The sequence below is a fragment of the Macaca thibetana genome, chromosome 1 (genome assembly GCF_024542745.1).
Source record: "Macaca thibetana thibetana isolate TM-01 chromosome 1, ASM2454274v1, whole genome shotgun sequence".
Classification (NCBI taxonomy): Eukaryota; Metazoa; Chordata; class Mammalia; order Primates; family Cercopithecidae; genus Macaca; species Macaca thibetana.
In genome coordinates this window covers 60,637,450-60,664,441 of record NC_065578.1, presented here as the reverse complement: position 1 = coordinate 60,664,441, position 26,992 = coordinate 60,637,450, and the positions used below count along the sequence as shown (strand labels likewise).

Genomic DNA, 26,992 nt, shown 5'->3' with positions numbered 1-26,992 from the left:
CTTGCCAAGGAACAGACAAAGGAAATGGGCTTCACCTGTAACATGAGGGGTTCCTGTTAGACAGGAGGGAGATTTATCAGGCAAGGAGGCCGAAGACACATGAGTGAGTTATGGTATCTCCTTACCTGGAGATCTTCAGAATAAGATGTACTTCCCTCTGACAGGAGCAGTCAGGGTGGGGGTGGAGGCGGGATTCCTAGCTGGAGGCAGAGAAATGGACTTCAGTGACCTTTGAAGGTTGAGTCCAGCCTTCTGAGTCTAGGATAAACTAAGATGGGAAAATTTATGGTTTTGACATCTATCATGTGAATAAATCTGAGCCTCTGCTGGAGTTTCAGGAGAAAGAAGATTCCGGAAGCCTGCTCTGGCTTGATCTATCAGTCAGGGAACAGATGGCACATACAACTCAAGATGGTTTGAGAGGGGCTTAATACAGAGACTTTTTACAAAAGTGTGGACAAGATGTAAGGGAGAATACAAAGGACAGAGCAGTACCCCCAGAGCTTTTACTACCCCAGGCCTGAAGAAATGAGGGAGGGAGCAGTTATTAGAAAGTAGAAGGAGAAATTCGGGTCCAGAGACCCATCTTGAGAGGAGCTGTGGCCTTCTGTTGAGGAATGCCACCAGCCAGAGGAGAACCAGAGGGAGCCAGGGAAATACGATAAGTCTTCAAAAAGTTCATGGAAAATGTGTAGTAGGAAAAAACTATGCATGATTTTCAAAATGTTTACACCAAAATCAACTCATACTAACTGGTTATAACATGGCTGAATAGGATCTAGTTTAAGGCACTAAGAAGGATAAGACATTAGTTTTAAAAGAGCCCTATCAGAGCAGCACGAATTCTGCTGAAATGAAAGCAAGAAGTAACAAATGTATGGTGAAGCTTGGATGGAAGAATGGTGAGATCACTGATGCAACCCAAAAAGTTTATGGGAACAATACCCCCCAGTAGTAAGCAGTCTAGGCCAAGTGTGGTGGCTCATACCTGCAATCCCAGCACTTGGGAGGCTGAGGTGGGCGGATCACTTGGAGCCAGGAGTTCAGGACCAGACAGGCCAACATGGCAAAACCCCATCTCTACTAAAAATACAAAAATTAGCTGGGTGTGGTGGTGCACACCTGTAATCTCAGTTACTCAGGTGGCTGAGACATGAGAATTGTCTAAACCTGGGAGGCAGAGGTTGCAGTGAGCTGGGATTGGGCCACTGCACTCCAGCCAGGGTGACAGAGCAAGACCCTGTCTCTAAGAAAAAGAAATCAGCAGGCTGCAAATGGATGACTCATTTTAAGAAGGAAAGAAATAATGTTGAAGATAAGCCTACAGTGGCTGACTGTACACATCAATTTGTGAGGAAAAAAATGAACCCAGTTCATGCTCTAAATGAGGAGGACCAACGGTTAACAGCACAAAAATAGCCAACCTCATAGACATCTCAACTGGTTCAGCTTACACAATTCTCAGAGTGAAAAATTACAGTTGAGTCACCTGTTCCACTCAATGGGCGCCAAAACAGATCAGCTGCAGACAAAAGCACAGCTGTCCATGGAAATTTTAAACAAGTGGGATGAAGGCTCTGAAGCACATCTTCGAAGAACTGTAACAGGAGATGAGACACGGCTTTACCAGTATGATCCTGAAGACAAAGCACAAGCAAAGCAATGGCTACCAGCAGGTGGGAGTGTGCCAGGCACAGTGAATCACACCTGCAATCCCAGCACTTTGGGAGGCTGAGGTGGGAGGATCACTTGGGCCCAGAAGTTTGAGACCAGCCTAGGCAATATAGCAAGACTCTATCTCTACAAAAATAGAAAAAATTAGCCAGGCATGGTGGTGCACTCTCGTAGTCCCAGGTACTCAGAAGCCTGAAGTAGGAGGATTGCTTAAGCTGAGGGAGCAGAAGTTTCAGTGACCTGTGATCATGCCACTGTACTCTGGCCTACGGAACAGAATAAGACCTTGTCTCTCAAAAAAAAAAAGTAAAGAAGTAGAAGTGTGTAGTCAAAGCAAAACTGTTCTGGTCAAGAGTAAAGGTCATGGCAACAGTTTTTGGGGGATGCTCAAGGCATTTTGCTTGTTGACGTTCTGGAGAGACAAAGAACAATAACATCTGCTTACTATGAGAGTGTTTGGAGAAAGTTAGCCAAAGTGTTCACAGAACACTCAGGAAAGCTCAGGAAAGCTTCACCAGAGAGGCATTTTCCAGCACGACAGTGCTCCTGCTCATTCCTCTCCTCAAACAAGGGCAAACTTTCTAAGAGTTTCAGTGGGATATCATTAGGCATCCACATCACAGTCCTGCTATGACTCTTTCTGACTTCCTTTCCTCTCCTAATCTTAAAAAAATATTTAAAGGGTACCCATTTTTGTCCAGTTAATAATGTAAGAAAGACTGCACTGACATGATTAAATTTCTGGGACCCTCAGTTCTCAAGGGATGGACTGAATGACTGCGATCATCCCTCACAAAAATGTCTTGAAATTGATGGAGCTCATGTTGAGAAACAAAGTTTGTAGTTTTAAAAAATTATTTTATCTTTTTTTGCAGCCTCCACCTCCTGGGTTCAAGCTAGTCTTCTGCCTCAGCCTCCCGAGTAGTTGGGATTCCAGGTGCCCACCACCACACCTGGCTAATTTTTATGTTTTTAGTAGAGACAGGGTTTCACCATGTTGGTCAGGCTGGTCTCGAACTCCTGACCTCAAGTTATCTGCCTGCCTTGGCCTCCCAAAGTGCTGAGATTACAGGCATGAGCCACCGTGCCCAGCCAAAAAATATTTTCTCTTTTTAAAATGACCCCCAGAAAGGCATTATTTTTGTCTTTTAACTCCATTTCTCCACGAAATTTCTGTAGTCCCCTCATAAATACCTGACATCACTCTCCTCCAATCCACCAGTCTGTCAGCGCTTCCAATCTGCTGATCTCGATTGAAAGCTCTAGTTCAGGGAAGCCCATCGATGTGGTCCACACAGGTCAGCCTTCTGAGCACAGAGGATCTTGGAGAAAATTGGAGAGTGCATCTGGAGGGGCACACAGGATAATAGGATACTCATCCCCTCACACTATAGAGTGCCTTTTATATGCCAAGCACTGTTCTGGGCATTGGGAAGAGCGCTGTCAACCAGACTTCCTTTTGGAATAAATTGTGATTTACACATGTCAGGCACTACACCCCTTAAGCCTCTGAGTGTTTGCACTTTAAAGTCATACACAGGTAGCTATTAAGTAGGGAAGAAATGCTACTGACACTGTGCCTCAGTATCCTCATCTGTACAACAGGGATAACAATGGTGTCTCTGTCACTGGGTTGAATTCTATGTGCGAGTGCATGGAAAGCACTTAGAATAACACATAGTGTGAAGTTAAGGGTTCACTCAGTGCATGTGGTTGTTGTTACTATTAGCGTCATTAATATCTTCCAGTCAATCTCTTGAACTCTTCCTCATCCTTGAAGTCCTGGACTGTGCATCTCCTCCTTGTAGCTTCCAGGGGCTCCCTGTAGAGCCCCTGCTCCTCCCTCTTCTCTCTTCCTTAGGCATGGTTGGTTCCCAGATTACTTGGCCCATGATGTCTTCCTGGTTCTTGCAAGGCTGTGGCGCAATTCTTTGGTTTGCATGTCTGCTTCCCCTGCTAGACTCCACCCTTCTGGGATGATCTCAAATTCATCTCCTTCACTAGCCCCAAGTTCTGGCACATGGGAGCTACTCAAAGATGTTTGTTGTGTTTGTTTTGAATGACTTTACATAATGAGCTTTTGTAGTTTCATAGAAAAGAGTTGGCCCAGGTCAGTGTTAAGAGCCATGGTGGTGGAAGTGGAAGCAGCAAGTGAGCTAGAGATGAAGTGATCTTAGGGCCTTCAAGAATCTAGCCCCACTGCTTCCACAGAGCCTGACCGGGAATTCTCTCTTCCCTGGCTAGCAAGTGACTTCCGGTCCCCAAGAGCACACATTGACAAAGGAAACAGGATGTTTATTGAACAAGGAGGCATGAAAAGACACATTTTATTTTTATGTTTATTTTATTTTATTTATTAATTTTTTTTGAGATGGAGTTTCGCTCTTGTTGCCTAGGCTGGAGTGCAATGGTGTGATCTTGGCTCACTGTAACCTCTGCCTCCCGGGTTCAAGCTATTCTCCTGCCTCAGCCTCCTGAGTAGCTGGGATGATAGGCATGCACCACTATGCACACTATGTATTTTTAGTAGAGATGGGGTTTCTCCATGTTGGTTAGGCTGGTCTCGAACTCCTGACCTCAGGTGATCTGCCTGCCTCGGCCTCCCAGAGTGCTGGAACTACAGGTGTGAGCCACTGCACCTGGCCTATTTTTATTTTTTTGAGACGGAGTTTCCCTCTTGTTGCCCAGGCTGGAGTGCAATGGCATGATCTCCACTCACTGCAACCTCCACCTCCTGGGTTCAAGTGATTCTCCAGCCTCCGCCTCCCGATTAGCTGGGATTACAGGCACCCGCCACCACACCTGGCTAATTTTTATTATTATTATTTTTGGTAGGTATGGGGTTTCACCATGTTGGCCAGGCTGGTCTTCAACTCCTGACCTCAGGTCATCTGCCTGACTTGGCCTCTCGAAGTGCTGGGATTACAGGCGTGAGCCAGTGTGCCCAGTTCAGACAGACTTTAATCTTGAGTTTTCAACCAGAATTATTTATCTTCTCCGTTAAGATGGAAACTGTTTTTTTGTCTGTTTGTTTCTGTTTTTAATTATCAGTAGAAGGTGGCAAAGGAGGACAGGGTCCTTTGTCATTCAGTAGGCCCTCCCTTAGCCTTCACTCTCCCTGTTAGAGGAAACAATACAAAACAAAACAAAAATCAGCAGCGGAGAACTGCCCTGAAGCACCTTGCCCTTTGGGCCAGTTATTTGCCCACAGTTTCCAGAGAGTCAGGACACAAACCCAAGGGCAAGTCCCTTAGTCCTTCCCATGATTAATCTGTGAAACAGTCTTGGGATTTCATCCCATAGGGTCAGCTTCCAAGGCCGGGAATATGCTTCCAATTTGATGGTAGAACATGCTGAACTCTGTATGCCACATTGATGTCATCCACCAAATCCTGTGAAAAACTCTTCAGGACAAATGAAGAGTTTCTCGAGTAAATTGTTACAAGAAAAATACCGGAGAGGGAAGGAGACCCTATAGTTATAAAGACTTAAGGCATATACAAACCATTTAGTTAATTGATCTTATCTGGACAAACTATTTTTAAAAAATTATAAGATAGGAGTGTTTGAACAGATTGGTTATTCAGTGATATTAAGAAATTATTGTTACTATTTTGAGGTATAAAATGGTATTTTGAGTACATCTCATAAAATAATTCTTGTCTTTTAGAGATATATTCTAAAAATTTATGGATGAAATGAAATTTATGGATATCTGGTATTTGTTTTAAAATATCCTGGGGGTGGTCAGTCAGGAAGTGGCTGGGGTGTAAAGTGGGGAGCCATTGATTACAAGTAATGGACGATAGGTACCTATTAATTTGTTCATCAATTCTCTTTAATTTGTACATGCATATTTTTCCATAATAAAAAATTTAATGTGATAGTAGAGATAAATGTGCTTTTTATTTGTTTTACCAGGTTTCCTATAAAAGGACTTAAAATCCATACTGAGTGTGCCAGATGGAAAGCAAATTTACAATGGCCTAATGTGTTTCAGAGATGAACCAGAAGGTATTTCATTCCTCATAAGTCAGGGGAAGCCCCGCTTCTCCACCAGTGGGTCTTTACTATTTAGCCATGTTCTTTTTTTTTTTTTTTTCTTTTCTTAGAGACGGAGTCTTGCTCTGTCGCCCAGGCTGGAGTGCAGTGGCCGGATCTCAGCTCACTGCAAGCTCCGCCTCCCGGGTCTACGCCATTCTCCTGCCTCAGCCTCCCGAGTAGCTGGGACTACAGGCGCCCGCCACCTTGCCCGGCTAGTTTTTTGTATTTTTTTGGTAGATACGGGTTTTCACCATGTTAGCCAGGCTGGTCTCGATCTCCTGACCTCGTGATCCGCCCGTCTCAGCCTCCCAAAGTGCTAGGATTACAGGCTTGAGCCACTGCGCCTGGCCTATTTAGCCATGTTCTTATACCAAAGAGGCAGAGCGTGAAGGGTTAAAATGATGACTGGTGCCAGTCTCTTGGCCTCCTTTCCTTGCCTGTTAAGAGTGGATTTCCCTGGCAGTCAGAATACCGTTGAGGAAAATAGGAACCAGAGCCAGGTGAGGCCATCTCTCTGGGTTCCATCCAATCTAGTCTGGTGCCTGATGCTTGCAACTGTGCTTCCCAGCACATTCTCATCTGCGTTCACTGAGCCATTCGGACTTCTCCCTCGAGGGAGGCAGAGATTGCTGCATTCATTTTACCGGTGAGGAAACTGAGACTCCGAGGTATAGTAACTTGCTTAGTGTTATATGGCCAGTAAATGGTGGAAGTGGGACTCACAATCCAGTCCTCTAGTTTCAAGCCAGGCTCCTTTCCACTATACAATACTGCCCTCCAGGGTGCCAGGGTTCTCCTTGGAGAGGCACCAAAGAGTAATTGTTGTTGTTATGTGGCCGATACTGTGCTGGGTGTTTTACATGAATTAATTTTATTTAACCCTTTTAATGACCTTATAAGGTAGTTACTATCCTTATTCCCATTTTACAAACAGGGAAATTGAGGCCCCTAATATTGCAGAACTAATAAAATGACAAACCAAGGCTTAAACCGAGTGTATCGGGTTTCAGATCCTGGATTCATTTTTTTTCCTTTCATATTTCTATTAACTCTTAAAAATATTTTGAGTTAGCCAGCATGGTGGCTCATGCCTGTAATTCCAGCACTTTGGGAGGCTGAGGCGGGTGGATTGCCTGAGATCAGGAGTTCAAGACCAGTCTAGACAACATAGTGAAACCCCGTCTCTACTAAAAATACAAAAAATCAGCTGGGCGTGGTGGTGGGCACCTATACTCCCAGCTACTAGGGAGGCTGAAGCTGGAGAATCACTTGAACCTGGGAGGCGGAGGTTGTAGCGAGCTGAGATCGTGCCATTGCACTCCAGCTTGGGCAACAAGAGCGAAACTCCGTATAAATATATATATATTAAGTTTTGGCTGGGTGCATGGTTCACGCCTATAATCCTGGTGGGCACTTTGGGAGCCTGAAGTGGGCAGATCACTTGGAGCCAGGAGTTCAAGACCAGCCTGGGCAACATGGCAAAACACCATCTCTAATAAATACACAAAAATAGCTGGGCATGGTAGCACACACCTGTTATCTCAGCTACTCAGGAGGCTGATGCGCGAGGATCAAGAATTGCTTGAACCCAGGAGGCAGAGGCTGCAGTGAGCCAAGACTGTGCCACTGTACTTCAGCCTGGGCAACAGAGTGAGATTCCATCTCAAAAAAAAATTTTAAGTTTTAAATTGATACATAATAATCATATATATTTATGGGGGTACATGTGTTCTTTCAATGAATGTATACAATGTGTAATGATAAAATCAGGATAATTGAAATATTGATCACCTCCAACACTGATCATTTCTTTGTGTTGGGAACATTCCAAACCCTCTCTTCTAGCTATTTTGAAATGTACAATATATTATTGTTAGCCACATATATCCTACTATGCTATAAGAACACTATAACTTATTTCTCCTAATTGTAATTTTGTACCCATTAGTCAATTTGTTATCCTGCACACTCCGCTTTTCCTGCCTCTGGTCACCACTGTTCTACTCTCTACTTCTACAAGATCAACTTTTGCTTTCACATATGAGTGACAACATGCAGTATTTGTCTTTTTGTGCCTGGTTCATGTCACTTAACAATAATGCCCTTGGGCTCATCCACGCTGCTGCAAATGGCAGGATTTCATTCTTTTATGGCTGAATAATATTCCGTTGTGGATATATACCAGATTTTCTTTATTCCTGGACTCATTTAGTATGCTACTTCTTCTTGCTTAGTTGAGGCAGGTGTTAGGTGAAGGGTTTCAGAATTCACACAAATAGAGGCCTGAAGATGATCAGGAAGAGGAAGAAGGCTTATGCCAACGGCGCGCTGAAAGAATGCTTTATGTCTACATTTTGGAATCATTTGTTGAGTTAGTTACAGCGTTCACATAGCATTTACAATATGCCAAGCCATTGTTAACCACTTTACAAAATTTAACTCATCAAATATCTACATCAGCGCTGTGAAGTAGTTTGGTGCTGTTATAATTATTCCCATCTTACCAATGGGGAAACTGAGGCACTTGCCAACACCATAGAACTAATAAAATGCAGAGCCAGGATTCAACCCAGGCTGTCTGGGCCTGAGTCCATGGTTTTGATCACTGCATTGCCTTCCCTTTGAGCCCAGTATTAAGCACCACTTTGTCACAGAGTATGTCAATAAAGGGGTGGTGTTGGCTGACCTTCATTCCAATTTCTTAACCCCAAATACTCAAGACTGAAATAAGATAGTGACTGATTTGGTCTAACTTAAACTCTAAGGCATGTACATGTGAAATTGCTCTATTCACTTGAGTCAGCAATGTGTTTTGAGGACTGACTACACCTTTCTGAGAGCTACAATAATAAGAGAGAACATACTCAATTTAATGGGATAAATCACCTATAGCACTTGGCACATGAAAGAGCTCAATATGCAGTGGCTATTAATATCCGTATTAATCTCCCAAATCTATCCACTTCTCTTTCATTCTATCATGGGCACCACAGCCTGGGAATCTGTCATCTCTTCCATTGCTGCAGTAGCTTTTTTTCAGCGGCCCTCTCCTCTCTTAACTAGTTTGCAATCATGTTCTCTAAGCCTTCCGTGGGGAAGGACCATCCTTCTAGGTCCTGTCAAACCCAGGCATGGCCCGGCGACTTGCTCTGGCCAGTGCAATGTGAGCGGAGTGCTGTGTGTCAATGCCAGTTGGAATATTAAAAGCCAGCTATGTGCCTTGCTAACACATCCAGCAGTGGTCCAGATGGTAGCTACTTTTCACCCTGGGTCGCGGAATGAGATCCTGTGCAGAGGCCCCAGGCAACCTTTGATAGACATGTAAAATCAGTGGTAAACCTTTATTGTTGTGAGCCACTGAGATTTTGGACTTATTTGTATGACAGCATAGACCTAGTCTAATCTGACTGATACATGTTTTATAAAGCTCTTAGAGGGTAGGACAAACCTGCCTGCAAGGTCCCACAATGTCTTGACCTAAATATCAAGCTTCATTTTGTACCGCATTTCCTCTCCGTTTCTCCTCTTCATCCAAATAAACCTTCTTCTAGCCCCTCACAGGTGCCGAGCTCCATTTGACTAAGGTTCTTTGTTTTTCTGCGCAGAATATTCTTTCTTCCCTCTTTTGCCTGGTTAATTTCTACCTATCATACTAGTCTCATTAGGCTTTCATGGCAATGTATATACCTCTTTTTAAACAAATTTATTTTGAGACAGGGTCTCGCTCTGTCACTCATATCTCACTGCAGCCTCAACCTTCCAAGTTCAAGCCCTCCTCCCACCTCAGCCTCCCAAGTAGCTGGAACACCACCATGCTCAGCCAATTTTTAAATTTTTAAATTTTTGGTAGAGATGGGGTCTCCCTCTGTTGCCCAGGCTGGTCTTGAAATCTTGAGCTCATGGCATCCTCCTGCATCAATGTATATCATTTATGGCATGTATCACAACCACGTGCTTACCTTTGCTGCTGTTCAAACATTATTTGAATGTTTCTTTTGTCCACTAGAATGCATACTTTATCAGCATAGATGCCCAATCTTTACTTACTATTTCTAGCCCCTGGTATGGTCTCTGGTACACAGTAGGCACTCAATTAGTATTTATTGAATAAATAATTAAGAGTCAATATATTGCAGTGATTATAGGATGGAGGTTGGGGCCGGATTTCTTGGATTCAAATCCCACTGTGTCAATTACACACTATATGGCCTTGGATAAATTATTTAATCTCCCTCTGCCTTGGTTTCCTCATCTATAAGAGGATAAAAGCAGTACCTATCTCCCCAGGTGTGAGGTTTGAATGGACTGAGATATGTCTGCTGTTATTTATGTATCGTCTTCTCTCCAAGCTGTCTCATCTATATTCTGCTTCATGGGGTTGGTGCTGGTATTTTTCTCGTTACCTTTTCCAGACTCCCTTGCCTGATAGCTACCATTAGGTCCAGCCCATGGGAGACACAGGCAGGAGCCTAGAAGGAGGAGGAGGAAGAGGGCGAAGGGACTTCTTTCTGGTTTCAGTTTCTGTCCACAATGCCACCGCAGCAGTGGACAGCTGCACCTGCAGCCTCCAGCTCCTTTGGGCACTCTGGCACCAGCCACACCTCACCTTCTCAGAAGTACTAATCTCCCCTTCATTCACCGCAGTGATTCTAGCACCAGCACCCCATGTCTTCTCAGAGGTCTGGCCACTGGCCATGTGTTGTCCCCACCCTCGTGGTGACCACCCCCCTCAGAAAAGACCCAATTATCAGCTGTGTGGTGTCCCTCCTTGAGTGCCTAGGTTCTGGTAAGCCCGTCTTTCCCTTCAGTTTCCCCAGCTCCAGGGGTGGTGGCTGTATCCCGCAGTTACTGATACCTAGGCAACTTTACAGCCCCTGTTGGAAAACCCACTGAATCCTATTCCTGATTCCCAATTGGGTCCCAACTGATACAATCTACATGACACTCAGAACAATATCAAGTACACAGTAAACACTACGTGAGTGTCAAGTCCTGTATTAGTCTAGGTAGGTGAAAAAATAACACTGACCATCAGAACACAGCCAAGGATGCTATGTGCCTGACAAATCCCACGGTGCATAAAGACCATCTTCTGTGGGAGCCTCCAGTCCACACCCGTGACCGTCACTCAATCACCCAGGCATGCTGTAAAGCAAATGATGACACAGCTTCCATAGCATTAGCAATTTTTTATTTTTCCTTTTTTGTTGCATAGGAAATGCAGTACTTGCTTCCAGTAATTGTATTGTAATGTGAGAAGGTGGTAGCACTAATGGTTGAATACAAGAGTTAAACTAATCCACACCAGCTCAAAAAACCTGTGGAGATTTAGTTGAATAAGAATGGACGCCCACAGTGATTCTCAACCAATTACAAATTTTCACAGAACACAGTAAAACTAAAAGGGTAACTATGAGAGTCAATACAAGTATACTAGAGGCACAGGGGGCCCGGCTCATAAAAACAGATTTCAGACCAAGTTATTAACACGGGGGGTGTTTCGTTTCATAACAGATTTCTTACCATCACTGGAAGTGCTCCATCCCCTCCCCCTACAATTTGAAATGGAAAACGGAGGTATTCCGAGTGGACAGATTTCCATGTGTGGTGGGGAAAGTCCCCAGTGAATTTTGCTCTGGTGAGAGGGCAGGGCTAAGGGTGGGATGGGAGATCAGGGATTTGCCTTTGAGAGTCTTCCTAAAGGACCTCCTAGAACCTGATAAAGCTCCTAGTCTAGGTCTAGTTAGTATCTCAGTGGTGAGGCTACCAAATGCCTTCGCAGTGCAGAGACGACGGTCTGAGACCAGGGAGAAGGCACCGAGCTGGCAGCTCTCTCAAGCCTCCGTCCCAGCGGAGCGAGTGGCCTTATGACCTTCGGTTGCAATGTCAAAAAAAAAAAAAAAAAAAAACCAAAAAAAAAAAAAAAAAACAAAAAAACCCCAAAAAGGCTAATTTACAGACTATTACCAAAAAATAAAAATTTAAAAAATAAGAACAACACAAATAAAGTCAAAGGAAAAATAAAAGCTTTTTTCATTTTGAGAAGTTGAGTATAAAAACAGCAGGAAAAATGGCCCATATGTTGGACACTACATGTCCTTGAAACCACTACAGAGATACAAAAGTTCACATTGTACGACCTGGTGGGCATTTCCCACCATGAAGGTGCTCTGTTTAGATTAGAGGTAGCACTTCCACTGTATACTCTTGTGGTTCAGACACATTTTGGGAAAGTCTGTTTTTCTGAATCAAATAGGCTAATGCGTCTACATGTAAAACTCAGGATGCTAGGCACGCAGATGAGGTCCCACCCCCACACACTGCCTCCCTGTTCTCACGCCCAGCTGTGGGTGGTCCCCCTTATCTTTCTAAGCATTTCCACTATCTGCTCCCCACATGCCATCCCCCTAATCTCGGTAAGGTAACTCTTTGGGGAATAAAAGGCAGATGGGTGCTGGTTTAGGGAAAAAAAAATGAGATGAAATTTATTTAATTTGGAAAGCAAGTCATTTCAAATTTAGACCAAAAAAAGTATATTAAAAAAAATCCCGTGTTAATAGCAAACTTCTTTTTCTTATGAATCGGGCCCAAAGTTTGTACAGAGTTTTATTTTTGAAGAAGATATTGCAACTGTGCATGAAACTAAATAGCCATGTGATTTCTTAATTTTTTTTTCTTATTTTTCCTTTTAATATGAGGAGGTCTGGTGTGAAGATGGATCAAGCATGGGCACCTGGCTGAACATTGTCCATTAAGAAAATGTATCAGTCTCAGCACAGCGTCAGTTGAGGGTCAAGGAAAATGCCCCTGACTTGCAAATGTTCTCAGAGTGTCTTCACGGCACAGTTCTTGAAATTCAAATAGTCGCTTTGAGACAAAAACCTCGCCAGGTACTGATTTCTGAAATCAAACACCCATGCTTGTCCCCTAGGAAAAAGGAAACAAAAAACAAAAACAAAAACAAAACACAAGTAATACTGAATTTAAGTAAATGTATACCTCCAAAATACTGAAAACAGCCGAAATCAAGAAAAGACAGAATTTGCGTTCTCAGTGAAATACCTTTAAATCTAGCTGACAAGAACCAAGTCAGAAAAAAAGACTAACATAACTTTGAGTAATATTCATACAGTTCACTAAGCATTATGGAATAGCATGCATTAATATTGTACGGTTATTTTACATCACCTATACCAGAAGGTCCTGACTGACAGACAGCGAAGGCTACCGGTGTAGAAAAATCTTACTTCAGAAGAGCAATATAATACAGATTTCACAGGCACTACATTTTAATATATCAGGTATTATGCTGGTTTTCTTATAATTCTTTCTGTCCTAAAGCTGGCATTATAACAATGACCAAAAAGGCAAGGATTGGAGTAAACGGAAAGTAGATACCAAAGTTGATATAGTTTTTTTCTTCAGATAGATTAGTGCATAGTTCTCATGCAGATAAACACTGCTATGCATTTACACTGTTGGAAAGCAGAGTGAATTGAGCCCAAGTTGTCACATTTGTGTAAATCATTTTGTCAGCCTATAATAGCACCATGTAATGGATTTGCATTAAACATTAAATTGATTTCAAAATTGGTGACACAGTATTCACTACAGTTAAGTGCTATGGAATAGCTTCAATGTTACCTGCTATATATCAAAGCAATTTTCATCCCACTGCTTTTTTATTGGAAAAAATAAAAGGAAAACATACACGACGCTAATTAGACGAATGCACAGCCTTGGACGTGGAGAAGGCAGAGCGGGTTTACTGTCAAACAGTAAATACATGCATTGACTTCAAGACAGAATTGGCCTTGGAAGCCTATTTGAATGAAAGCCGAGCCGGTGGGCAGTGCAGCTTTCTGAGACTGTCTTTGGACAGATCTCGGAGGTGGGTTGTGAGGTGCCACTGAAGCTCTCCTTACATTACTATGGTGGTTGTGTTTTAGATTTGTTCTATGGAGGCCTGCTACCAAAAATAAAAAGAAAAGAAAGAATGAAGACAAGAAAGAAAACAGAAGCAAAGAAAGAAAGAAAGAGAGAGAGAGAGGGAGAGAGAGAGAGACCACCACCACTATGGACAAAGATATTTCCAGAGACATGAGGCAAAGTACATTAAATGACATTCTTAGAATCCCTTTCCCCTAAAAAAAAAATAAAATAAAATAAAATTCACGCACAAAAAAGTTTTCCTTAATCCAGGTTTTGTCAATCCTTTATGCCACTGTAACTACAAGATTCAAAGCTTATGGGGCTAAGGGTTTGGAAAAAAATGAAAGACAACCTTTTGGAGATGGGTCCTGCATATTCCTGTGGGCTGACTGAACACCGTGGCTCGGGGAAGTCTGGGTTGCTTCACACTTCGACTGTGAGAAAATGAAGATCACAACCTTTGGGAGGTGCAACCTTGTCAGCCTGCCTAGAGCCCACACCTGGCGGCAGGGACGGGCCTGGGGAGCAGGCTGACCATACCTGTCATGCCAGGGTGTGAAGCAGCAGAACGTCGGTTCAAACCTCAGAGGAAAGAGAAGGCTCTCTAGGATGGAGAGAGTGGCATTACTGGGAGGGCCTCTGCCCGCGAATGATCAGAAAAGGCGTGTTTTGCCGGCAGGGACAAGGGCCACAAGAAAAGGTCTGCAGAAAAATGCTAAGATTTACTGCTCGTGCCTCTGACTTCAGTTCCCAAAGGGGGGAAAAAAAAAAACCCCAAAAAAACACACACACAGAAATTTGAGGGACTCATCTTTGCCCAATGTTGTTAATGCCATTTGATGGGAGAGAAAAAATTCAAATGTGTCTCAGAGTCAAGGGCTGGGCCTTCAAATGCTGATAGCTCTCAGTCTGTCTGTCTACACACCCCAGGTAGCAAAGTCTTCCTCAAGCATCTTCACTATGCTTTTAAGCTAAAAAGCAATAACACTGGAAACTGTTGGTGTTTCTTTTTTCCTGCTTGATCACAACTGAACTAGTTTCCTGCTGCTTTCTGGACAATGAAACATGAACAAAAATGTAACTTAGTGTATTTAATACTTAACCCCTGTTCGTTATCACCCTAGACTGCCTCCCTAATGTTTTAAAGCCTTTAAAACATTTTTTTTTCCTGCAAATCTGTTCAGAGTTCCCTAATTTTAGCTTCATCAAACTTAATACAACGAAATACCTTCAAAAATACAGCATACCTGTAACGTCCATTTACAATGGTTTTTCAGTAGACCTACACTTCTCAAGCATAGGAATATGCTATACCATTGAGAGAAAAAAATAACTGTATTTAAATACTTACAAAAAAAAAAAAAAAAGGAAACAGGAAAGTTTTAAACTTAAATCCAGTTCCCAAAGGGGGGGTAAAAAGAAAGAAAAGCAATTCTATGAACGCTGCCTTTATAATGAACAATCAGAAATTTCACTAGGCTAATTTGACAGAAATTTTTCCTCATTTAAACAACATTACAAAAGTCCTGCATTATAAAATAGGGTAGAATAAATCAGTGTAATCAATAAAACTATACAACAATACAAATTACATATCTTCTGAGTGGGCAGTTTATTCTCTCTCTTTGCAGTCATGACTACAACATGCTCACTAAAAACAACTAAAACTGCCCAAACTATTGCTTAGTTTGTTTTGTTTAAAAAAGGGTGCAATTTTATTGTATATACAACCAATTTACTGGTAATACCTTGGCTTATTGCAAGGTTCTGACAAAATGTTTGTCTAGGCTTTTTTCCCTTCACTGTGAAGCACTGAAAGCTGCTATTTTTTCTTTTTTTTTTTTTTTTTTTTTTTTTTTTTTTTTTTTTTTTAGTGCACATATGTCATAATAAAGTAATGCCCAGCTAAGTGCTATAGGGGAAGGCAAAGTATGCTGGCTGGCTATAGGAAGTGACACCATACACTGACAATCACACCATACAACAGCGCCAAACGACTATTCAACCACTTATCAGACACATATGAAAATCCAAAATGTTTTATTTTATTTTTTTTTCCTTAAATAGAGATAACCAGTAAACAATTTTCAGAACTTGGAAGTTTAAAAACGTGCATATAAAAATGGGCATTATATACTTTTTATTGAATGTGGATTGACTGCAGTCTGCTAAGAAAAATGGGGTGTGGGAGCTGAAGAAAAAGGAAGTTGTCTTTTTTTTTTTTTTTTAAGGCTTGCTTGTGAAAGGAACAGTTGTAAAAACAAAATTGCTTGAAGCAGGGTCAGCTTAGTGCTTCACAGTTTGACTGCTTCTCTAAGAGGAGCCCTTCCTGCGCACGTGCATTCAAAAATCACAAAAAAGTACAAAGACAAACACCTAAAACACACTGCGCCAAGTGCAGCACCGACTTTGGTCAAATAAAAAAAAAGAAAAGAAAAATTAATAATTGCTAAGCTTTTCTACATGATATAAGCAGGTATTGCATATTTTCATATATCTGGGGGAAAATAAAGGAAGACTCCAAATAAATTGTAAAATGCAGCAACATCCAAAATACTGATATTCTAAGCATCTACAGATCTCAGAATAGCACTGCCACCGACCGTACAGGACAATAAAGACTACTCCTATCTGCGGAACAACTAGCTTTCTATTTAGTTCTAGATGTTGAAACTGACGATGGCTGACATAAAAGTCACATTTACAAAAAGTGTCTCCAAATGCTTGACTAGGGAAAAACCCCTTTCAATAGAGGAGCATGTGCAACAATTCCACAAATAATCGCTATCCAGGGCAAGGCACATTGATATGGAATTTTTGTTTTCGTGCAAATTAAGGAAAAAAAACAAAACAAAACAACATTGTTTCGGGGGGAAAGATGAGGAGCAAAGTGTCTTCCCAAGAATTTCAGTTACTTGATTGTATAGGACAGTAGTAGAACCCTTCTGAAGGGCTGAAAAACATAGTTTAAAGGCAAGTGCCTAGAGTAGGGATTACAATATTGTGTCTTAATGCACTCTACTTTATCCTACATTAACTATATAAAAATTAGTTACTAACACTAGAACATGCAGAGACTTTCTCTGATCAGCAGGGCTTGCCAACCAGAACGTATATATATGTATAGTATAGGAAACCTTCTTGAAGTCGCATGGGAAGCAAAGGGGTGCTTCGCTGTCTGGTAGAAAAATCACTTGCACTTTTTTTTATGTTTCTGTGGTTTTTTTGTTTTTTGTTTTTTTTTGTTTTTGTTTTTGTTTTTTTTTTCATAAGATACAGGACATTTGGGGGTGCAAACTCTTTTTTTCCCTAACAAGTACCCCTTGATCTGAATGGGCACCAGCATTTGTGTCAGTATTGGTTTCATTATTATTATTATTGTTACTATTATTATTTCCCATAGCCCAGTTCAGGGACGCAAAGGTCTTTAAAACTTCTGGACAATCTCTGGTACAATGAGGTGTCTGATAACTGATAAATCCTATGATGCCAGATACGTGTAAAATTTTTTAGAATTGGCATAATCCATTATAGTGACTTCTAGCTTATAAAATTAACAGATACCATGATTTCATTTTAGTCATGTGCTTTGATAACAGAAAATAATTAATTAGCATTTAATGTAGTTAACATATTGTGGTAAAAGCACCATTAGATTTGTTTTTTTGTTTTTTTTTTTAAATTTCCTTCAGTTTTTAAAGGGATACAAGTTTAACAATAAAAAACATAAAAAGCAAAAATAGCTCCCCTTTTTCTTGCAAGGCTGTTTTTTACCCCAATAATTTAGAGTCCTGGGGTGAAAGGACTTGAAAAACAAAAATAGAATTTTCAACAATCTCTATCTTACAAAGATATTTAGCTATCCAATGAAATTGCACTTTACTCAATTCAAAATTCGATTGTTTTGATTGATTCCTGTCAGTTTCTGTCAAAACAGACCATCTTCCCCATTTCCATGTGAATTTTTGTGTCATTGTTGAAATTGTTGAAAAAATGTTGTTGTTGTTGTTTTTTTAATGTAAGTGCAGCATTTCAAAACTTTTAAAAAACTGAACAGTAGTAGTAGTAGTTTGCCATTTTCGGAATTGTTCTGCAATGTGAGTGGATTCATTGTCCTTGCGGGCCATGTTATATACTTAACTGCTGACTGCTGAACCAAAACAAACTAAAAGAACAAATAAAAAAGGAATACAACTGCATTTTCTTTTTCCAATATGTTACAGAAAAACATTGCCCTTTGACTGTCCTGTAAGTTATATATTGCAGATCTCAGCTACTACAAAAGATTTAGTTCTCCATGTGCCTCCTCAATGCTCAAGGAGGATCACACCTGTGTGGGTAAATTCATGAAATACTGTGAAACAGCCGGGCTCCGTAAGGAAAGTGTGTTACAACAGGAAGTCAGTGAGCAAGGGTAGTCCTCTGCTAGCCACGTCACCTAATGCTCACGCTACCATGGAAACACTTCAAATGTTACAAAGCCCAACCATTTCCAGCACCATATGAGAAATTACAACAGTCCCTAAAGTATTTAAAAAAAAAAAAATCCCAAAAGGTTATGGCCTTTGCTGTTTGACCATAATGCTTGCTGTTTCCATGTACAAGTTGATTTGAATCGGTTTTTCTCCCCTTCCACTGACAGTGAAGTTGTAACTGCGCTGGGTTGAGGTTGCGTCCATGTTACAGAGTTGAGAAGGGGTCAGGTGGTCTGTCTGGTGGATGGTGGGACGCTGCAACTTTTATCCCAGGTACCAGGACTGGAAGACAAAAGGAAAAACATAATTAAAAGCACATTTTGCAAAAAAGTATGTTTTAGAAGTTGCCTTTTCAACCATGCAACCAGGATCTACGTTAGGGATGTGGGAAGGATTCGCTGGGAAAAGTAAAGTCATGACAGACAATAATAAATCCTGTGACATTGAAACTGATCTTCCTCTTCTGAAATTATAATTCATTGTCTTCGTTGGGGTTTTCTAACATTCTGAGCGTGTCTTACAAAATGAGGTATTTCTGTTCACTTGAAATACAAATAAGGGTTTCCTTATCTGATGGGGGCAGTTATAGGAGGGCAGGAAACTTGACCATCTTGTTTATCATTCAATCCTCAGTGCCTAGCCCAGTGCCTGGAATACAGAACGTTCTTAATGAAGAAGAGTTGAATGAATGGAGAATGGGTGAAGGGAGGGGCTTCATGTGGCAATGAATGGCTACTCTGATGATTTTCAACATCTCCTTTCAAATGAGGTGCAGGCACTAAATACATGATTGTGACACTCTCCTAACAGGCCCAGATGGTCAATAGTGATACAAGAGTAAGTGGAGGTAAGGTGGAAAAAGTGCTGGACCCAGTCTTCCTGGGTGATTTTGAGCAAGTCGCAGTATTTTTCTTTCCTTCTATATGTCAGATTTTATGAGGGAAGATGCTCCTTCCAGCCCAATATATCTAAAATAGTATTTTCAAACATGAAACATAATAACTAAGTAGGATCAAGATTTTACTCTATTAAGTACCACACTGACCAAAGGAAAAATGAGGCCACTGCATACACTTCATTCATGCTTGCATTCATGCAGCATTTATTTAGAGCCTTCTGTGTACCTGCTGGGCCCAGTTACTGGTTACCTTTTTCCTTTCGTAAATTCTTAGGTCATTAGCTTTGAGCAATTGTCTGATCATCTATCACTTTATCTGCTGGCATTTCTTTTTCTGTTAGCTAGACAGAATGAGCAATTATGGACTAACATCAGAGTTAATTTCTCCAGTGAAATAAAAAAGTATGTGGCTTTTGCCGACTTTTCTCTAGAGATACCTGACAAATTCACTACATTTATCATTATTTACAGAAAAATTACCAAAGCCTAACAAAAGTCAAGGCTTCTGAATTCTTTAAGTTGACGGTATCAGAAAGGGTTCTAATTGGGTAGCTTCAGGCAGGTGAAGGATCATCCCTGTGGAAGAGATTCAATTAGGTAAAGTAAGGACTCGTTTGGTCCCCAGGGATGAATGGCTAAGTGATAGCTACATGGAGTTTGGTATAAGATTTCCTAGTCACACAAGCCACCTTTGATTTCCAGAGAAGTTGAAAAAACTGAAGCCCAAACCGAAAAACTACTCATCCTGTAGACTTTTAGATGTTATTCTTTGACCACATGCTTTGAGGAACACAATAAAGCCTCTTGTGTCCTGAAAGGAAATCAGCCTGGCAAATACACACGGCCTAAATCTAACTGGATAAAAGAAAGAAGAGGGGCAGAGAAAGGAGAGAGAAGGCGAGCCCCAAAGTGTGTTTCTAGTAGGCCTCTACCTAACAGCTGACTCTGATCCACGTTAGAGCTGCTTCCTCTCTTCTACAAAACGGGCTCAAACTTTGGGTGTGGGGAATAATGCTTACTATTTCTGTTTTCACACTTTCTAAGTCGGGTTGTGAAATTCCAGACTTCTTTAATCTGACACTAAGGTAGTTCTTGAAGCAAAGGCCTGGCACCCAGTGAGTCAGCAGGGGGAGCAGTTTTCCACACCACAGTTTCTGGAAGAGACCTCAGGGCACTACAAAAATCTGCAGTGCCTCTGCACTTCTCTTAAAAAGCAAAGCAAAAAAAAAAAAAAAAAAAAAAAAAGTTTCTTCACACATCTTACTATTCAGTATGTGCCTTGCCGACAAGGTTACCCCAGAGCAGCTCTGTAATCCTTCACTGAAATAGGCTTTATTGATTGCTCTGGTCTATTGTTCGCTTTTCAAGTCCCCCAAGTTCAAGTTCATCCTGGTGTTACATCATGTCTGGTTGCTAAGAGCAACCAGACAGACCCAGACGTGACTATCATTAGCAAGAAACCCTCTGCTCTCCTCCCACCAACCTTCCAGTGGTTCTGACGTAGCAGGCCCACTGCAAACACATTGAAGTATTTATTCTGCCTAATTTATGACCTACACAGCAAGCAAGACCCCCACTCCAAAAACCAACACTGTTGTATATTTAATTAATCTGTCTTTCTCTGGCACTTGGGAAAGTTAGACAAAGGACTAATTATTGTGTTTCACTCTCCACACTTTTCTTTTGGGGGGTGGATATTTGCATGGGAAAGAAAACTACAAGGCCCAGCATCAGCCCCCCTCCTCTTTTTCTTTTTGCCCTATTGACATTTCATGAAATACTTTAGCTGCTTAAGGGAATTAGAAAAAAAAAATGCGATGTGAATGTTACTCCTTCTGAGTTGGTATTCAGTAACACAAATCAACTCATGACATGTTTAAATTTAAATGCTAACCACACACTCTCAGAGTTACTTTAAAGGTTAGTTTTTAATCAATAGAAGTTGCTGACTCCGGGTTTTTGAGCTGCGCGCTGCAACTCTTGGGCTTTTGTCTAACGTTAAAGCTTTCAAACTTTTTTTTTCCTTGAGATGATTTTAGCAATGATTTGCAGACACAGAAGGCTATTGTGCTCTGACCAGCAACATGTCAATAGAGGGGCTGAGCTGCCCTGTGGTGGGGTGTCAATATGACTCCTGAAGGCAGAGGTTGGGGGTCTTTAATAACCCGTGAAAAAACCTTAATTAACCCTTTCAGGCCCAAACCAAAACCTATTCTTAAACTTGTTCACTCCTATAATTTGACCATTAGTACTTATTTCAACATCACACTAATCTTCATGACAATTAACCCAGCTACTTGACCAAGGTTTTCCAGAATAGGAAGTTGGTTAGGGGAACCACACAGGGAATTTTTTTTTTTTTTTTGAAGTCTCTGATTAAATCACTTATTTGCAGAGATGGCAGATAGAGAGTTCTAATAATAATAATAATCACAATTCATACATCTCCCTGAATTTTCTCCTAATCAGTTTGTAGTTAAAGATACTCATAATCCCATTGGGATGAGTGTGACAGTCACACATGTGTAAGCCAATCAATTTCCAGAAACTTCTATGAGCTGCTAGTAACACCAGAGGGACAATATAATGTTTGTAAAAGCCTACTTTTCTCTTGTGATATTTTCTTATAATTTCTATTATGCAAGCAGTACAAGTTTTAGAACATTAATTGAGGAATGGTTTTGCATATTTTCTTCCTGGGTCATATAGGAAAAACATAAAAGAAATCTGAGATTATTCGATTGTTGGGGTTGAGTAGCTGATCACTGGGAAAATGTTGACACATTAAACAAAGACCATCCTCAGACATTTAGTGACATAAGCTTAGGTTTCATATGGTTTTTGCCTTCGTACTTTATAGCCCCTTAATCTACTCTACTGTATCCAAATGGACTACAAAGGAATCTCCCTCCCTTATGTGCAGTGAGTGGCATTATTACAATACGATATAGGATGATGCTATCTTGATACATTTACATTAAGGAAGTAAACACAGAGCTTTGATCTATTTTTTTCCTCAGGAACTTTCAGCTATAGTTGTTGTGGAGGTCCATAAATGCACACTCCCACCAAGGCTCCAGTTACGTAAAATTAGTTGGTAACATTCACAATGTCTACAGTTTGGGATGTGCTGAGCGGGAGTGGGGAAGGAAGGGGGGTGACTGCCCTCTTTCAGTGTTCAAGGTGAAACATCAAAAGAAATCTGCAGTCCAGGACAAGAGCTCAGCTTTCCTTTTCTCCAGTCAAATGAAGAAGTAATCTCATCAGGTTGGAAAAGTGCTGACTAAGGATTTAATAAACTGCCTGCAGATGTGGCGTCTCTAAGGTATTCAACTCATGTAATGCAAAACAGCTCCACACTGAATGTGCTTATAAAATTTCATTTAACCATTGCAGCGCGACTTTTTCCCCCTCACAGTTCTCTGAGGAGTTTTATCACACTTGCCGCCCGTTAATTTACAGCTCCATGAAAGTTCGAATCCCATTCCGCTGGGATTCTGGAATACTCACAGTAGTCGGGTTTTATGAACCATAAACAATATCTATCCGACTGCATCCTAAACAGGAAGCCTCAAATGGCAGAAGGTACCTCTGACGGTGCCAATCTCTTCCATTTCTTACGCCTCACAGAGAGCAATCAGAACACACGGGCCATCTTCCAAAATGTGGTCATGGGGCTGCCGAAGACACAGCTGATGAGGACCATGGCCTCAACCCCTGAGTTAACAACAAATGCTCTAATGTGTGCAACAACATTTTAAAAGGCTTTTTACGTCCTCTTTTTACTAACAGGGCAGGATGCACATTCTAGAGGAAAAAGAAAAATGTCTGAGAAACATGTTTTCTATTTTCTATTTTACTTTATCCCCCAAAAGGAGCAGAGAGTGCTAGGGTGGCAGGGGCAGAGAGGGCAGAGAGGACTGTGATGCAGCAGAATCTGTTTTTCAGATTAAAAGCTTAAACAAAAGGCCTCAAGGGCAAAGTTGAACACTGCGGAAGGAGGTTGTTAATGTGGAATCCAGCACTGGGTGTGACACTTGGCTTTCTTCTGCAGGCAAGGTGGGTTATTTGAGGACATTCACACGCAGAAAACGGAAACGTGCAAACACAGGCTGGCCTCCCTGCACCCTGCAGGCCCAGCTCCTCATCAGCCCCCGAAGAGGCTCAGCCAACCAATAAGTCAAGACTCCAGGAGCTGCTGTCACTGCTGTGCATTCTCTCCTGGGGAGGCGCTAGCTTTGCTGGGTCACACTGCTCCAGTGGGTCATTTTTGGCTTCCCGCACTTGTGTGGATGGACTCAAGTCTACTGTTGAGCCCAAATGAGTTGTCCCTGGCAAATCAGCCGAAAGCCGGGTAGTCTCTTCTCCCCATCTCAATATGATGGAAGTGGACGGGGCCTCTGAGCGGACTGCAAGTTTCTCACATTCGCATAAACCATTTGGGAGCATTTATTCACTCATTCAATAAGCACTAAGGGCCTTCTATGTGCTAGGTGCTATGTACGCTGGCTCTGTGGATATAATGAGTAAAAAATAGTCCCTGTCCTGAAGGACTTTCTTGTCTATCAGGAAGCAGGGGCTAGATTCTAGACCCTAAATGATACCAGAGAGCCTGCTTTTCTCCCAACAGGATTTTGTAAACTTTTGGCAATGAACGATGCCCAGTATCCAGTGTCCAAAGGACTCAGGATTGGTGTCGCCTTTTCCACTGACCAGCAGTGTGACTTCAAGCAAGCCAGTCCCTGTCCTGGGAACCTCAGAGTCTTGTGAGGACCGTTCTGTATTCGTAAGAGGCAGCAGTGATGTACACTGGTTTCTTCTGAAAAGGGGGTCATGCTGTACACAGGTGTTAGTTACTGGTACTGCCAGCCTTAGGCTTTGATCTCTGCAATCATTTTTCTTGCCTGATTTTACTTTCTTAATTAAAGAAAGTCTGTTTTCAGTAACTCCGAACCGAGACTTGTTTATTGTACAGAAAACTATTAAAACAGTAATGGGCCGGGACTGGCCCCAGGCACCTTTGTGGCCTTATCTTTTCACCACTTGTCCTCAACACTTGTGTTGCCTTAAACTTTTCCAGATCCCCCAAAGCCAAATGCTTCCTCCCTGCCAGGCCAGGGCTCAGGCTTTCCCTCTCCTTGGCTTTGCTAATGCTTGCTAGTCCCTGGGTTCTAAGATTAGATGTTCCTTCTTCAGAGGGGTCTTCTTGGGGCCTTTACCCTCAGGATTCTCCTCTGTCACAGTTGCTAAAGTTTAATTACCTGTTTTCATCCCAGGCAAGCTGGCTATCTAAGGGATGCCAGGGTAGGCATGTAATAAATACTGTTAAGTAAATAAAGGAGGGAAGGAAGAACAAGCTGTATCCGAGGTTCTCAAAGCCTGGGGTCAGTCACCCCAACAAGTGCAAAGCAAGGCATCTGGATGGATGACTTCTAGCATGCTCGTGCCACATGACCATGTCTCCCCAAATGACAGACACTCTCCCTCGAGGGACACAAGTCTCCACAAGCCACTCCAGGCAGTTTCGATGGGAGAGTTGTTGCAACGGGGCCAACTGCGGCCAACTGCGTCAGTAGCATGTGCAATAGTTTTGTAACATGGACTGCTGCCTACTTACTACAAGCTCAGAGGAGTTGTCCAAACCACTGATCCCTGGAGAATGACTGTGCTGCTCCCAGCCAAGACCTCCGTTTTGGTTCAAACCTCAAGACGGGAAAACACTAATCTTTTTACCCAATAAGCCATCCAGTACCTCCAAACCTTGAGAGTGCATACAGAATCCAATTATTTTGACTGTTCATCCAGAGTCCGAATCTTTCACGAGATTCCAGCTTGCCCTAGTGTCTCTCTTACCACCAAGTACATTTTTCTCTTGGTCTCCCTTCCTTTCCATTTTTCATCAAGTAACCGTTTACCTCATGAAATCAAAGACTGCTGGATTAAACATTGCACTCTGGCCCACCTGCATTTGCTTCAAAATCTTACTAGAGAGCTGCGTGCACAGCTGTAAGAGCCAGGACTCTGGGGTCCGAATGACAAAAATCCTGGCACCATTATGAACTAGTTAGATACTACCTTAGGCAAGTTAGCATCACTAGGTCTCAGTTTTAGACTCCAGGAAATGGAGGTAACAACTTTATCAGTTTTTGTGCGGATTAAAAGCCTGGCTAGGGGTTACTACAGAAAACCAGGAAGCCAGGGTAGCTGGGTTCTCTCACTGTAAAAGGTTTCTGGGGCCTTAGGGTCCATGTGAGACCTAAAGTCCGCGGGAAAGCAAATCGCTCTACAAGGTGGCTTTCTCTTATTTAATGACATAATTTCTTAGTTAAAAGTAGCAGCTGTGTCAATTCCATTTCCCCAGTTGCAAGAGAAAGTTCTTGAGAAAATAAAAATCTGTCTTTAATTGCGATATTAAAATCAGAGCGGCGAAAGCAACAACACAAAAGGAATTGGCTCAAGTTTATGAAAGGCATTTGGGCCCTTGCGTTGCAAGGCTAAACTGCACGCCTTGGAGGTTGGGGGTGAGGAGAAAAGGGGAGGAAGGGAGGGAGTAGTCAGGCAACCAAGTGGGACAGAAACAATCCTATTTTGGTTTTTGTTAGCGAATGGCATACTACATAGATCAGAGACTTCTTATAAAATACAAACCCCCACTGTACACAAAGCACAGGAAAATGTGAGGAAAAAAGGGAAAAACTAAAAGCAGCTTAGGGTGTGTTAACGCTGCTATTCTGTCAGCTTAAAGAGTATTTTATGCTTGATCAACAGCTCTTTTTTATTGTGCTTTTCTTTCATTCATTCAAGACATCAAAGCCGGGCACCACCAGCGTACCTGCCCTTCTGGAGCCGCTTATGACGGGGTTCTAATGAAGCACGACTCTGGGAGCCGGAGACCCCCGTGGACACGGCAGTTCAAAGGGAATATTTCAACAATGATTACATTTTGTAAATCTTTTTATGAAAGAGACAGCTTATTTCCTGCTTTTTCATGAAAAATAGATTCTATCCATTAAATGGAGCCCGCGCCACGGAAGCTGCTTGAGATCTGAGGTGCAGCGTGGAGATTAAGGGGACAATGACCCAATGAAATTGTCCAGAGTTCCTATCTATTTGGTCATGATGGCACTGCCGGATTTTCTGGGTGGAGCCCAGACAGTGCAGTAGATGGCTCTGCTGCGGAAAAGGCAGTGGCGAGGGGCTTTCGCGGCTTCATTTTTCCACTCGGGCCTCATGTTTATTATCTGTTTCTTTGTATTTATTGATTCCACAAAGTCCAACAAATATCAGAAGACAGGCCACACTTTCTATCGCATAAGAGCAAGATAAAAGTTTTCAGTTGCAAATTCATTAAACGCTGTATTTTAATGCCCTGAAATGGGACAAACCCTTTTCCATATGGGAAGTTAGCCATCAAAAAGCTGGCTCCTGGTCTGAAGACACAATACAGGCTTTCTGATTGGCTAATGTCTCCCCCAAAGGCAAAAAATAAAGAAGCAGCCTAGCCCTTTGTAATTTTTGATTTTCACATTAAAATAATCTTTTCCTTCGCAATTTTAAAAAAAAATTTTTTTGGCAGGGGGAGAGTCGAGGAGAGTGGGGAAGGAAGGGAATATGACTTCCTGGGGAGCTATGAAATGAGAAAATGTATGTTTTCTACACATCGGATTCCAATTTTAATTAAATGCCTGTTGTCTAACAAGTGCAGACAGTCACACTTGGGGTTGGCCCAATGGTGGCCCAGGGAGGTAACCTTTCTTGTTTAAAAAGAGAGGCGTGGGAGTGGAGGCCAGAGCTCAGCAGAGCGTGGCCACATTGTAATAATCATTCCACGGCGTGCCTCCTCGCTCCTGCTCTTCCCAAACATGACTCAGGTTGAGAGCCTATCGATCGCGGAGACCTTAGTGTGGATTGTGCAGGAAGATAAAGTCCAGTTGGAGTGAAAATAACATTGAAGTAAAAAGTCCAGTTA

At 42.0% G+C, this 26,992-nt stretch overlaps 1 protein-coding gene across 8 annotated transcripts in view; it reads right to left on the bottom strand.

Annotated features, from left to right (window-relative positions):
- Positions 1–10,892: 10,892 nt before the first annotated feature.
- The window catches only part of NFIA (nuclear factor I A), a 383,622-nt gene continuing 367,522 nt past the window's right edge, over positions 10,893–26,992 (bottom strand). For all 8 annotated transcript variants that reach the window (XM_050804192.1, XM_050804211.1, XM_050804202.1 and 5 more), the window contains one exon: positions 10,893–18,407. In XM_050804192.1, the coding sequence (XP_050660149.1) occupies positions 18,390–18,407 (18 nt within the window). In that variant the 3' untranslated portion in view covers positions 10,893–18,389. The remainder of the gene's footprint in view (positions 18,408–26,992) is intronic.